Source organism: Glycine max, chromosome 5 (assembly GCF_000004515.6).
Source record: "Glycine max cultivar Williams 82 chromosome 5, Glycine_max_v4.0, whole genome shotgun sequence".
In the NCBI taxonomy this organism is placed as follows: Eukaryota; Viridiplantae; Streptophyta; class Magnoliopsida; order Fabales; family Fabaceae; genus Glycine; species Glycine max.
The window spans coordinates 18,018,775-18,031,911 of record NC_038241.2 but is presented as its reverse complement, the minus strand read 5'-3'; the positions used below and the strand labels follow the sequence as shown (position 1 = coordinate 18,031,911).

The following is a 13,137-nucleotide window of genomic DNA, read 5'->3' as shown; positions in this document are numbered from 1 at the left end:
AGTGTTTTGAAAAATCCAACATTGAATTCTAGAGAAAATGCAGAAAATAAACATCATTTTATAAAGATCATGTTGAAAATGGGATAGTGGACTTACAATTTGTACCCACTAATGATCAGCTTGTTGATAGTTTTACAAAACCATTAGCTAAAGAAAGATTGATTCTGTTAAGAAATTGTCATACCCTAATTTCGTTCGGGGACCATTGCTTGGTGGCATGCAACCTTCGCTTGATCGCCTCGAGGTACTTAACCCCCATCGTTAGTTAATCCGTAAAGTTCTGCAACATTCCGGAAGTAAAAAAGAAACATTGTTGCGCAATCCGTAAAGTTCCGCAACATTCCGGATGTCAAAAAGAGCATTGTTGCGTAATCCGTAAAGTTTCGCAACATTCTGGAAAGAAAATGGATGTCGTTACGGAATCGGTAAAGTTTCGTGAGATTTCGGAAAGAAAATAGCCAAAAACACAAAAATGGGGGCTAAACTTATCAAGATAGGGGTGTAAATAGCAATTCGAGTCTAGGACCTTCCCGAATATTTTGGAAGTTGGGTTGCTTAAGGAGGAAGCAACTGGGCGGCAAGCTCCTCCATGTTTTTGAAAAATGGTTTTCGAGGCTTCTGTAAAAATTCTGAAAACCTTGGGTAAGCATTTTTCACTTAACATTGGTGAAAGGGAAGAGAAAAAAGATGAAAATCAAATCCGAAACACTTCCGTAAGGCTTCCGTAACTTTTTCGTAAAATACGATAAGGGGGGTGAACTTAGTAATTCGGGTGCGCTTAGAAATCTTCTTCATTAAGTCTCTGGGCGGCAAGCACCTCTCTTTTTCTTTATAAATAGGGGAGGGGGGCTGTTTAAAAAATACTCATCACCCCTTAGCTATGCATTTCGACTATTTTGGGCAAAAAACACGTTTTCGTGAAGAAAAATCGAGTCGAAGTGCTTCCGTAACGCTTCTGTAAGCGATTATGTGGAAATTCTTCATCATTCTTCACCGTTCTTCGTTCGTTCTTCATCGTTCTTCAGTCTTCAACCGGTAAGTTCCCGAAATCGAATCTTTCAATTCATTCTATGCACCCTTAGTGGTCCCTACTTGTTTTGTGCACTTTCACTTTAATTTCGCTTACTTTCAGTTTTCTTTTCTTCCGTTTTTAACGTGCTTTAACCATTTATTTAAGTCGTTTTCTCACCTAATAAATGATAAAATGAATTTCAACCGACCATTTGCGTTGTAATCTCGTTTAATCACTGTTCAAACAAAATCTAACCGATCATTCACGCTGTAATCTCGGTTAAACCAAAAAAACCAAATAATAATAAAATAATCAAAATATCTTTGAATAAAATAATCAAAAAATCAATCAGACGTTTTTCTTTGAAAGTTTGCTTGGATCAATTGATTAATAACCAAAGTGAAACTAAGGTTAAAATCAACTCACAAATCAAGCTTTGTTCGCAAAAAAATCACTAAAAACCATTTTAAGGTCCAACGCCTTAAATGATCCTCTTTGCTTTTATCGGTTAACATGGACCGTTCAAAAACATAAAATCAACATGTAGCTTTACCGCTTTTGCGAGAACTACGTAGGTCTGATTTCCTCTTCAATGGAGGATACGTAGGAGCAAAAGCCCCATTTTTGTCGACCTCGTGAGATGGTTAGAGGTCCAACGCCTTAGCTTTTCTCACCAAGTAAAATGGATCATTTTAAGGTCCAACGCCTTAAATGACCACCTTCAAAGTAAAAAGAATCACTTGATTCGCCCCTTTTGAAAGAACTACATAGGTCTGATTTCCTCATCGCAATTGAGGATACGTAGGAGCGAGGGAAACACCCTTGTCAACCACAAAAAGATAGAAAAGGCATAAAAAAACATAAAAATGTAAAAGGGAAAATAAAACAAATTGAAGTCATATTTGCACACTTGATTAAAGGTTGTCGTCCCTTGTGACGGACGCGTGGGGTGCTAATACCTTCCCCGTGCGTAAATACAACTCCTGAACCTTTCACACTTAAAGTTCATAGACCACACCTTTCCGGTTTTTCCGACGTTTTCCTCAAATAAACGTTGGTGGCGACTCCGCGCATTTTCCTTTCTTGGAAGACGCACCCGCGAGCCCCGCGTCGCCCTCCTGCCGAAAGGTAGGTTGCGATAGAAATCAACTTGGAATTATCTCTCTTTATGATTAATTTAATCTATATATGTCGTCCATTATTTCATCGAAGGATACATCGTTCACTGGACTTTAACCACACTCACAACGTTCAATATATAGACGGCATATCATGCATTTTAATTTTTATATATAAAGCATTGTGTTTTCATAACTAAACATTGTAATGCTTCATGTAGAGTCTGTTTTGGAAAGTAGGCCTAATGATTGTTTTTGAAAAAGCCAGAAAACCCATTGTAAAACCTTATTACTTCAAAACTCTTGCCATTACACTCACTTTGAAACACTTCAACTTCTTCTCTGAGGAAACAAAAGAGGAAAGTTGTTATCAATAACAAGAAACAAAAGAGGCTATCAATAAGCCCCCTTGGGTTGACCTGGACGCTATCAATAACATGAAACAAAAGAGGCTAGCCAAGGTCATTGCTAATGAAGACCAAGGTCTGGACAACTTCAGTATGTTGAGAAAAATTTAGAAGATCATGGTTGAGCAACAAAAAAGAAAGAAGACTAGAAAACAATCACAAAAGGATGAAGAAGAAGATGAGCTTCTTTCTAGGGAGCATAGGATGAAAAAAAGACATAAGACTGCTGCATCTGCCCCTATGCATCCACCGGCCATGACCTCAGTCCCACAAAGGTTGAAAGACCTAACTAAGACTGATGAAGATGATGAAGGACTAGTTCAAGTGGCATTGCAAAAGAGGAAAGTTGTTGCTCTAGTTGCCCTTGCAGGAAAAAGGGGTAAGAAATTCCAAGAAATCTCTGAACCATGGGTGTCTCTCATCCCTTTGCGATTCCAAGACATATGAAGACAAGGGCAACAAAGGCCAACCCAAAGATTGGTGACAAAGAATGGGCAGCTTCCTTTACTAGAAATAAGGAGGATCCAGCCTCTCCATCATCAGATAGTAAGTCCATAGATGACAACTCTATCTCTCCCCTCCACAATCATGCACCATTCACTCAATCGTGTCCACCTCCATCACCTCTTAATCTAGATAGATTTAGAAGGACTGTTCCAAGGGAACCCTTAACAGATGTTCAGAGGTAATCCTGCATCTGAGACCCCTTATTCTGATTTTTTATCTTATAAACCTATGACTAGGGAAACTATAACTATCCAAGCAACCGTAGAGATGAAACATGACTGTGAGCACACTTCGTCTGAGGCCTTTAAGGCTTTATTATCAGATGCCATAGTTCATCTTCCTACTCCATAATGGACTTGTCCAGTGCAGCTCAACTTTGTTAAGATGTCTCCTTACTGACTCGCACCTAGAACTCAACAACTAGTTAGACCATCTACGGAGGAGACCCTCACTCAAACGTGGTGTAGTCTAATCCACCAATTGAGCATCATCCTTATCCATATGCTCCGTCAAAGAAAGATAACGAAAGGCAGTACAAGCATTTTATAGATATTTTTAAACAATTGCATATTAACATTCCTTTTTCTGAGGCATTAGAGCAGATGCCAACATATGCTAAATTCATGAAGGGTTTGCTTTTGAAGAAGCAAAGAATTATGGATGATGAAATAGTGAAGCCTCAGCCACAATAATAACGTCCAGCTTAAAAGACATTAAAGAAGCACTCCTGGGAGGCAACCCAGTGTTTTTAAACTTTGTCTTTATTTGTGTTAATTTAATCTTATGTCTTATATTTTTAAACTTACTTTTGAGTCTTTATTCATGAATTATGTTTTTGAATTTCTAATCTGTTTTGTTAGAGTTATCATTGCATGGCCTAGGGATAGGCCTATTTTCCAGGAGAAGGATGAAGACATGGCAGATCTTGTTGATTATTTCATTGGAGGAGACTGAGCTCCTCAACTAGGATCGTCAAGGAGACTGAGCTCCTCAGCCATGATCTTCAAAATTTCACGAACTTGTCTTTATGTTTATTTATCGCTTTGTATTAAATTTTATTGCTTTATTACCTTATTTATTGTTTTGAATTTTTTTAAAAAAACTTACGCGAGTTTATTTTGACTAATTTACATGTGCTTTGATATTATGTTAGTATAGTTATAGATTATAAATATTTTTGGGACTTAAATAGAAAATTTTTCTTGAACATAACATGCTTTGGAAAGAATCAACAATCGGTATTTTTTAAACTTATTTTTGGATCAGAACACAACAAAAGGATTTTTTTGAAAACATTGAGAATGAAAACAATGAAGGAATTTCCCAAAATCCAAATGAATTCAAGTGTTTTTGCATGGACTTGATAAAAGAACAACATTCAAAACACTAATTAGATTTGAATATGGAAACAGACCTTAAGCTTTAGTGATTGTGTACAACCACTGATTTTACATTGAGTGTCCTCATTGATGTGTTCTACATTTGATTTTGCATGAATTTCTAATTGTCATAACATATGATTCATGGATATGATCTAGGCATTATTTCTTTCTTTACATTTTAAGCCACTGGCCAAACAGCTATCCCAATGTATATTATTTTACCATTTGCAAGCCCTTTGAGCCAAACACTTGATATTTTGTTGGAACACTAACCTAGGATAAAAGTTTCCTACCTTACCTCAGGTTAGGAGAGAAAAGGTATTTTGATGGGGATTTCTATCATTTGGTGGCTAATGTGATGTAAATGGGTATTAAAGGAAATTAAATATTTATAAAAAAGAAACAAAAAAAATAGAAAAGAAAAGAGAAAAGGAAAAACAAGTTCTTTATGGATAAATAAATGTCTTAATCATGTACAAAGTTGTTGTAAATATTTGAATAGAAAGAAGTGATAAACTTGGTTGAAACAAAAAATGATAGGAAGTGATCGTTCGTTTAAGTTACTAGCTAGATTTTTTATGCCTGCTCTCCTATTCTCAAGGTATGTTTTAATATCCAGAAAAACTAAGATTTCCTTCAAAACCAGGATCAACCTTAAAAGACATATTGATCCATGATGATTATGCACATTATCTTTGATTTGAAGGGAAATGACTTGCAAAATTGATTTATGACATATCAGTGACTGGAATTGAGATGAAATACTTGCCTGTGCGAGAATTATACACCTTTGAGAGGTTTTCCTCTTTTTGAATGCATCCAGTTTTTCCTCTTATGTTCTTCAGAAACAAAATGTGAATTGATCTTAAAATCATTTTTGATTGTGTGAATTCCATTTTTGTGCTTCTCATTGTTTCATTTTAAAAAAATGTTGTTATGATCAGTTTGGGGATTGATTCTTTACAAAGCATGTTCATAATTTTTGAAGCATATTTATTTATACTTAGACTATTGTTATTTGTAATTTTTCTTTACTTAGCTCTAAGACAAGCAAGATTCTAGGTTGGAGGTAGTTGATAAGTGCCAAATTTTTCTTTACTTATCTTTTGATTGTAATAGCTTTCTTATAAACTACCCTTAAATCTAGTTATTTATATATATATTGTACATTTACTAATGTTGTTGCTTAAATATGAAAGATTCACCCATGATTTTGTAGATTTTGATGGTTGTTTGTTAGATCTAGACACAAAGCCAAAAAGAAGGGCAAAATGGTCATCTTACAAAGATTTCTAACACCCAATTTGCTCAGGCTAGCACCTAGCTCACTTGGGCTAGTGATCTTGCTTCAGCCCTAAGTAAACAACTTGCCTGGGCAAGCTAGTTACTTCAGCATTAAGCCACAAATAGCCTAGGCGAGATGCAACTCGCCTAGGCGGATTTGTCTGCTCTCCTAAGCTATTTTCTATAAATAGTCATGCATGTTGAAGGGAGAAAAGAATCCAAATGAACCAAAAGTATAGAGAAACATAGACAAAGAGTGAAGAAGAAGGAGAAAAGGAAAAGTGGAGCCGAGGCGCTGCAAAGTTGTGACCATGGATCACTTGCTTCATCATTTCTCTTGTTAGTCTTGTGCTCTGCACAATGATTGGTTAGTTTTCTTAAGGATTGGATGTAATCTTTGTACCCTTATGTATCCATTTTGATATTATATATGTATGAATCTTTTCTACCCATTATATATGTATGAATCTTTTGATATTATATATGCATGAAATTGGATTTTAAGTGAGACTGGAAAGTAATCTTAGAATTTAAAGTGAATAATTTTACTCTTTACGTTACGTTGCTAGGAATAGAGCATAACATTTCGATTGCAAAAAATACAAGAATATAATTGTAATGCTGGGGTATTCACTGCATATGCGAGGGATCGATATTTAGTAAATATTCTTAGGTTCAAAGGGTGAGAGATCGACTTGGGATAACTTAATGTGTGCATCAGTAATGTTGGAAAATGATTCATAGATGTTCATCTTATTAGGATACTAAGGGTATGAACGATGAAATTCAATCCTTTGTTTTCTTGAATTAATTTAAGTCGTTATTATTATTTTCATAATTTACATATTTCTTACGCACAGAATTTCGTTATTTCTGTATTTTTTGTTATTTCTGTATTTCCATTATTCTCGTAATTCCATTATTTTCACTACTCTTTTACTTTCAGTTATCATTAGTTAGTTAAACCAAAACCAATGACATTCGATTAAATTTGTACATAATTATTGAACTACTAACATTTATCCAAATGAAGTAAGTAAACTCAGGTCCCTGTGGAGACGAACTCTTTTATAAATATGAAACCTACAACGACAATTGGTACGCTTGCCAAAAAGACATAACAAGTTTCTGACGAAAGATTCACAAGATGTGGAAAACAAAGGTGGATCGAGATGGAAGAACTCCTCAAGAAGTGTGCCTAAAGAAAAGAAAGACAAAGAGAAAAGCTCCATAATTTTCTATGAATGCAAGAAACTTTTACACTTTAAATTTGAATGCCCAGAGTTGGAAAAGTCTCAAGACAAAAAGAAACACTTCAAAACCAAAGAAAAGAAAGGACTCATGAGCACCTGGGAAGATCTAGATGACACCTCGTCTAATGAAGAAGAAGAAGAAGTCAATCTATGTCTAATAGCAAATACAACTTCTGAAGAATTTGAATCAGATCAAGAGGATGAGGTAAATCTCGATGATCCTGAATCTCTTAAAAAGGCTTATCATGAACTACTATCAAACTCATCCATTCTTTCAAAAGCTTACAAAAACTTGCAGAAAGATTTCAAAAACTTGTCCAAAGATCATATGGAACTTGAAAAGAACCTTCAAGATAAAGTAGGTGTTTCATGGGATGAGTCCACTCAAACATGTAATACTTGAGAAATCTTTAAAGGGAAAGAGACCAAGTTATGTCTTGAGAATGAGACAATTACAAAAGAAAAATCTAATCTTTTGGAAACTTTTCAGGAGTTAGAAAAAAAACTGAAAGGACTTGAAAAGGATCTGAAGGAACTAAATGAACCTCAAATCCTTCATCAAAGTGAAGAAAGATATGATCTATGGAGAGAATATGCACAAGCACACAAAGATTATGTGGACCTTAAAATAAGTAAACGTAATCTTTTGGCAGAATGTAAAGAACATACAAGATCTGTAAAATTATTAAATGAAAAGATTTTAAAGAATGAAGAATTTAATGTTCAACCTCAGGATGTTGTAAAACTTCATTAGCCAAATTTGTCAGTGGAACAAAAAATCTTGGCAAACTATTAAGATTCAATAAATGTCCCTCAGGCAAATTTGTTAATGTATGAGGGAAAGGTTTATGTTCATGATGAAGACATTGTTGTTTGTTACTTCTTTGACAGTTTAAGTGCATCCAATGCATTCAAAGCTAACACAAACACCTAGCATGGTGGAACCGTCATTTTCGGAGGGAATCAAAAAGGAAGAATAACAGAAGTAGGAAAGACAGGTATTTATCCTTATTTATCTATTGATAATGTTTTATTTGTTGAAGGACTCAAACACAATCTGCTAAGCATAAGTCAATTATGTGATAGTGGATATGTCATTTTCTTTAACAAGGATGAGTGCATCGTCCAATGCAGAGATGGGTCCACCCCCCCCCCTCCTCTCTACCAAGAGAAAAGGTAACCTCTATAAGGTTAGGCCGGGAGAGTTATCAAATCAAAAGGTATCTTGCTTGTTGTCTATCAAAGAAAATCATTGGTTGTGACATAAAAAACCTGGTCATGCAAATTGGAGGTTAATCTCTAGTCTGCAGAAAAATAACCTTGTAAAAGGATTACCATGTATATCATATAAAGATGATTTACTTTGTGAGGCATGTAAAAATTGGAAACAAGTTAAAAACTCTTTTTCAAGTAAAAATGTTGTTTCCACCTCAAGACCTTTAGAGCTATTACATCTTGATCTGTTTGACCCAACCTGAACAGCATCCACTACTGAAAAGAGGTACAAACTTGTCATAGAGGATTCCTACTCTAGAGGGACATGGGTTATGTTCCTATCTCACAAGGATGACTCTTTTAATGTCTTCTTTAAATTTTGTAAACGGATTCATGGTGAAAAAATAGTATGCATTACTCCAATCATAAGTAATCATAGAGGAGAATTTGAGAGTGAAAATTTTCAGCTGATCTGTGAAGAAAATGGTATTCTTCATAACTTTTCAACGCTAAGGACACCTCAGTAGAATGGAGTAGTTAAAAGAAAAAACAGATCTCTACAAGAGATGACAAGGACCATGTTTAATGATAATTTGACCCCCTAAGCACTTTTGGATTGAAGCAATGAATATTGCATGTTATCTTCAAAACAGAATTTACATAAGATCAATTCTTAAAAAGATTACTTATGGACTATGGAAGGGAGGAAAACCCAACATACCATACTTCCATCCATTTGGATGCAAATGTTTCATTTCTTGAATACTCTGAAACATCTATCACGTGAAGTTTAATCAAAATAAGCTTGATAAAGATTTATCAAAGCTAGATGACTCCTTTGCAGAGCTTAGACTAAACAATGGCATAAAAGAAAAAAGGTTCATCCAGCCGTAAAAGGTTCATCCATGCAAAACAAAGAATCTTGATTCCTAAGATTGTATTTAGTTCTTTAGTTAGATACTTTTAATTTACATAGAAATCACCACCCCAACATATACACAATATTGAGTGATTTATTTTGTAATTTTTCAAAAGGCAAGAAACTAGTGAACTTTTTCTCAATTTGATTTCGATTTTTTACATAATTGATAATATCTTTTTTATAAATCAAAAATTGGAAGAGTTCAATCGCTGTGGAACAAATCAAGAAAAGAACCTACTTTTTTACTTTTTTTTCTATACAATAGAATAAAGTTCGGATATTGATAGAATTTGTCTAATTCTTCTTTATAGTATAATACTTTAGTAGATTTTGCTTCATTTATAATAGAATATTTTTCATTTAGTTTAGTTTTAATTTTGAATGATGTATTCTACAATGAATTAAGAAGAATCCTTCAAAGGTAAAAAAAGAACAATTGAAATTTAATATATTATTTTATTGGTATGATTTCTTACAAGTAAAAATAATGACAAAATTGACATTTGGTTATTGTGATTGCAGAAAAGTTAAAAATCGTCTTAGAATATATATATTGTGTACATAAATAATATTTTTACTATTACTTTTATTCATGAAATATTTCTAACATTTTTTCATGTGCATATAGTTAAAGTTATCTATATTATTGTCATATATTTCAATGCATATATTAATATAAATTTAAAAAATTATTTCAATTTTTAGGGAAAAAAACGTGATAACAAAATTATTTCAATTTCCTGCGTCTCACTAGTACATTATTATATCATTCCACTAGCTTAAGGAGATAGGAACACCTGTAAATCCTCTATCACGCGTGTTGTCAAATGTGCCTACAATTCTGCCACCGCAATCTCCACCTTAACCGTTTTTATTTCCTCCAAGACCATGCCTCCTCTATTACAATTTTCATTGTCTTTCGTCGTGATCACTGATCACAACAAACTTCAAATACCTTTGGAAAGAAAGAAAAAACAAGAAAATTTAAATATTCATGGGTTCTGAAACTTTTCTCGAAGTGATATTGGCAATCCTGCTACCTCCTGTTGGTGTTTTCCTCCGTTATGGCTGTGGCGTATTACTCTCCCTGTTCTTGTTGTTCAATTTGTTCAATTTTTTTTTTCTATTAAATTATTTTCCATATTTGGGGTTTGGTGATGATTAATTCAATTGTTGCTGGTGTGATTAATTGATTTTGGTCTGATTAATTTTATTTTTGGAAACAATTCAGGTGGAGTTCTGGATAGATCTGGTGCTCACCATACTGGGATACATACCTGGGATTATATATGCAATTTATGTATTGGTGGGATGACTCTCATGTACCTTTAATGTGTATATTTCTATTTTATTTATAATATATTCATTTTTTTTATAGCATCTGTTTCTACCTTTTTCATTTTCTATTTCCTTTATATATATTGCGTCGTACTGATTAAAATATTTGCGGTCTCATTTTAAAGTACGAATCTAAATTCAACGTGGTTCAGATCGAAATAAATGTATGCAAGTTATTTCGTTTTTCCTTTTAGTTTTATTATTATCATCTGAATTTGTCCTAGTTTGATGACCAAATGGGAAAGTTTTATTTGTTTAGGGAGGAGAAATCCACATCGATCCCACTTTGCTTTTGCTATATAAAAATGAATAGTTTTCTAATTTCTTTGATGCTCCAATTTGCAAAATTGCTTAAATAACTTGTTTAAATAACTTATCGTAATTATGTTAGATTTCTATATAAATGAATAGATTTCTATATTTGGGATGAATTGTGACTTTGATTCTTAAAAGTGTATTTAACTATCACTTAAGTTCTTGAAAGTATCATAATGTTATTTATGTTCTTTAAAGTGTATGTTTTTCATTTTATTTTTGTCATTTTCATAAAAGTGATCGGACATGTCCATGTGACACACCATTTGGTTACATGACATTTCATGGTGAACTCTTGAATGACACGTGGAAATTCAATACATACGTGGCAGCTAGAAGGCAGCTTATCAAACTGGACTATTACCTATCATACATGTGTATATCGTCACTTGTCATGTATGCATCAAATTGTCACTATGTCATTCACTTTTGCATCACTAACCGTCATGTAGGCAAATAGCATGTCACATATAGGCACGAACATTAACTTTAACATTTTTTCAAGGACGTACCATTCACTTTTGCATCACCAAGTGTCACGAAGGCAAATAACATGTCACATATAGGCACAAGTGTTAACTTCAACATTTGTTAGGAGAACTAAAATGACAAATAAATTATACTTTCAAATATTTAAAATGACATTTTAGTACTTTCAGGATCTAAATGATGGTGATTACACTTTTGTGGATTAAATGATAGTTTATCCTTATATTTGACACTAATTTCTCAGACAATCCTTGTAAATCATTTTCTTTTAAAAAAAATATTTTCCTCGTAGTCATTTTTGTTACCTAATGTCACAACATCATGGGAGAATTTTTGCCATGTTTAGTAGATAGGATAAAAATATGATGGTTTGAAATAAAATGGAAGGGTAGAAATAGGTGAGAAATAAAATTGAAATAAAAGATGTTTTGATTAAGAGACAAATAAAGAAGAAATAGAAAGAAAGATAGAGAAAAGCAAAAATAAGTGAAAAGTAATACAATAAATCTCACAAATTTTAAACTTATTTCAACTCTAATTTTTTTCTACCACAAAACCAAATAATATTTCATCTTTCCCTTTCCACTCAATTTTTTACCTACCAAACATATGTATTATGTATATAGCAAACATTCCGTGTGGTGGGTTACATTCAATTAATCTTAACTTTAAGAAATCTTAATTGCATTAGTCATATATCAGATTCTATATATGCATTGTGTAAAGTCACAATGTTATTTATCTATTTTTTTTAATTATTGTAATAAGAGTTTTTGGCTCTTCGGTAAAACTTTAAGATATTTTTACAAGTTTTGCCTCTTTGATAGGTTATGAGATTAATTCTTGATTTGAAGTTTAGTTACACTTAAATTTCATCGTTTCTTCCCAAAAATATAATATGTGAAAATCAAACATGGGACTCCTTCCCACAATCTCAGTATATGCTATCAATTCAACTACAATACTTAGTGGTCATGTTATTCATCTTTAAGCAAGAGTAGTAAATGGGCCAAAAAAATGTACTCCAAAATTTTACTAGTAAACTCCCTTTTCAAATTTTTAAAAATATTTTTCCAATTATATCATCTTCCTTGAAATTAAACCCTTCAAGAGTTTCCAAGGAATTTTTTAGTAGCGGCATGAAAAAGATAATTGTACTCACAAACCAAGAGGGGTTGGGGGGGGGGGGTGAGTTGGTTTTCAAAACAAAATGAACTTTTAAAATCAGAGTTACAAAAACTTCTTTTGTACGGATCGTATCACAAAACTTTCATAAACCGAACTCAATCAATACTGAATTAATCCACCCTTTACATGAGATCCTTCATTAAAGTTCTTTCTTTCACAAAGATATATTCTTGAACCTTTACAAAACAAATTAAGACTAGAATGAGAGATAAATATCAGATCATGAGAAGAAGTACACAACCTTTTTATATTGGTTCACTCTCTATCACTAGAGAAGCTAATCCAGTTATCTAATCCAAAGCCTGAATTAAATTTTCACTATGCATATAGAATTCTTACAAGCAATCACAAACAATCTACAGTTTCCACCCTGGAAAAAGAGACTTAGGCTCCTAACACTAGGGTCTTCTATGAATAAGAGCCTAAGAGAAACATACCCTTAGCCCAAACTAGAAACACCTATTCTAGCATGCCTTAAGTGACTCATGTGGCGTCCCTAAATTAATGACTGGTTTAATAGTAATGATTTAAATAACAAAAACCATGGTAGATTTTTTTTTCTTCTTTTTCTTTTTCATTTCTTTCTCTTTTCACAATAATTAGGTTCAGAAGGAAAATCCTCACTATAGAGTCCTGAATGGCCAGTTCACAACTCTATTCGGAGTCACTTCTTTCTTACCACTCGTAATCTCTAAACTATTTTGCTG

The 13,137-nt window shown here is 33.3% G+C and overlaps 1 protein-coding gene across 1 annotated transcript; it reads left to right on the top strand.

Moving 5' to 3' along the window:
* The first annotated feature begins 9,729 nt into the window (after nt 1-9,729).
* On the top strand, nt 9,730-10,475 carry LOC100789888 (salt stress-induced hydrophobic peptide ESI3). Its single transcript, XM_003524587.5, has 2 exons — nt 9,730-10,175; nt 10,332-10,475. Exons 1-2 carry the CDS (start codon nt 10,095-10,097, stop codon nt 10,413-10,415), a joined length of 165 nt encoding a protein of 54 aa, XP_003524635.1. The 5' UTR covers nt 9,730-10,094; the 3' UTR covers nt 10,416-10,475.
* The last annotated feature ends 2,662 nt before the right edge of the window (nt 10,476-13,137 follow it).

Excerpts from the sequence above, each read along its gene's own strand:
- LOC100789888 (XM_003524587.5), top strand. The coding sequence starts at position 10,095 with ATGGGTTCTGAAACTTTTCTCGAAGTGATATTGGCAATCCTGCTACCT. Across the intron at positions 10,176-10,331 it reads TCCTCCGTTATGGCTGTGGC|GTGGAGTTCTGGATAGATCT; the intron begins GTATTACTCTCC and ends GAAACAATTCAG.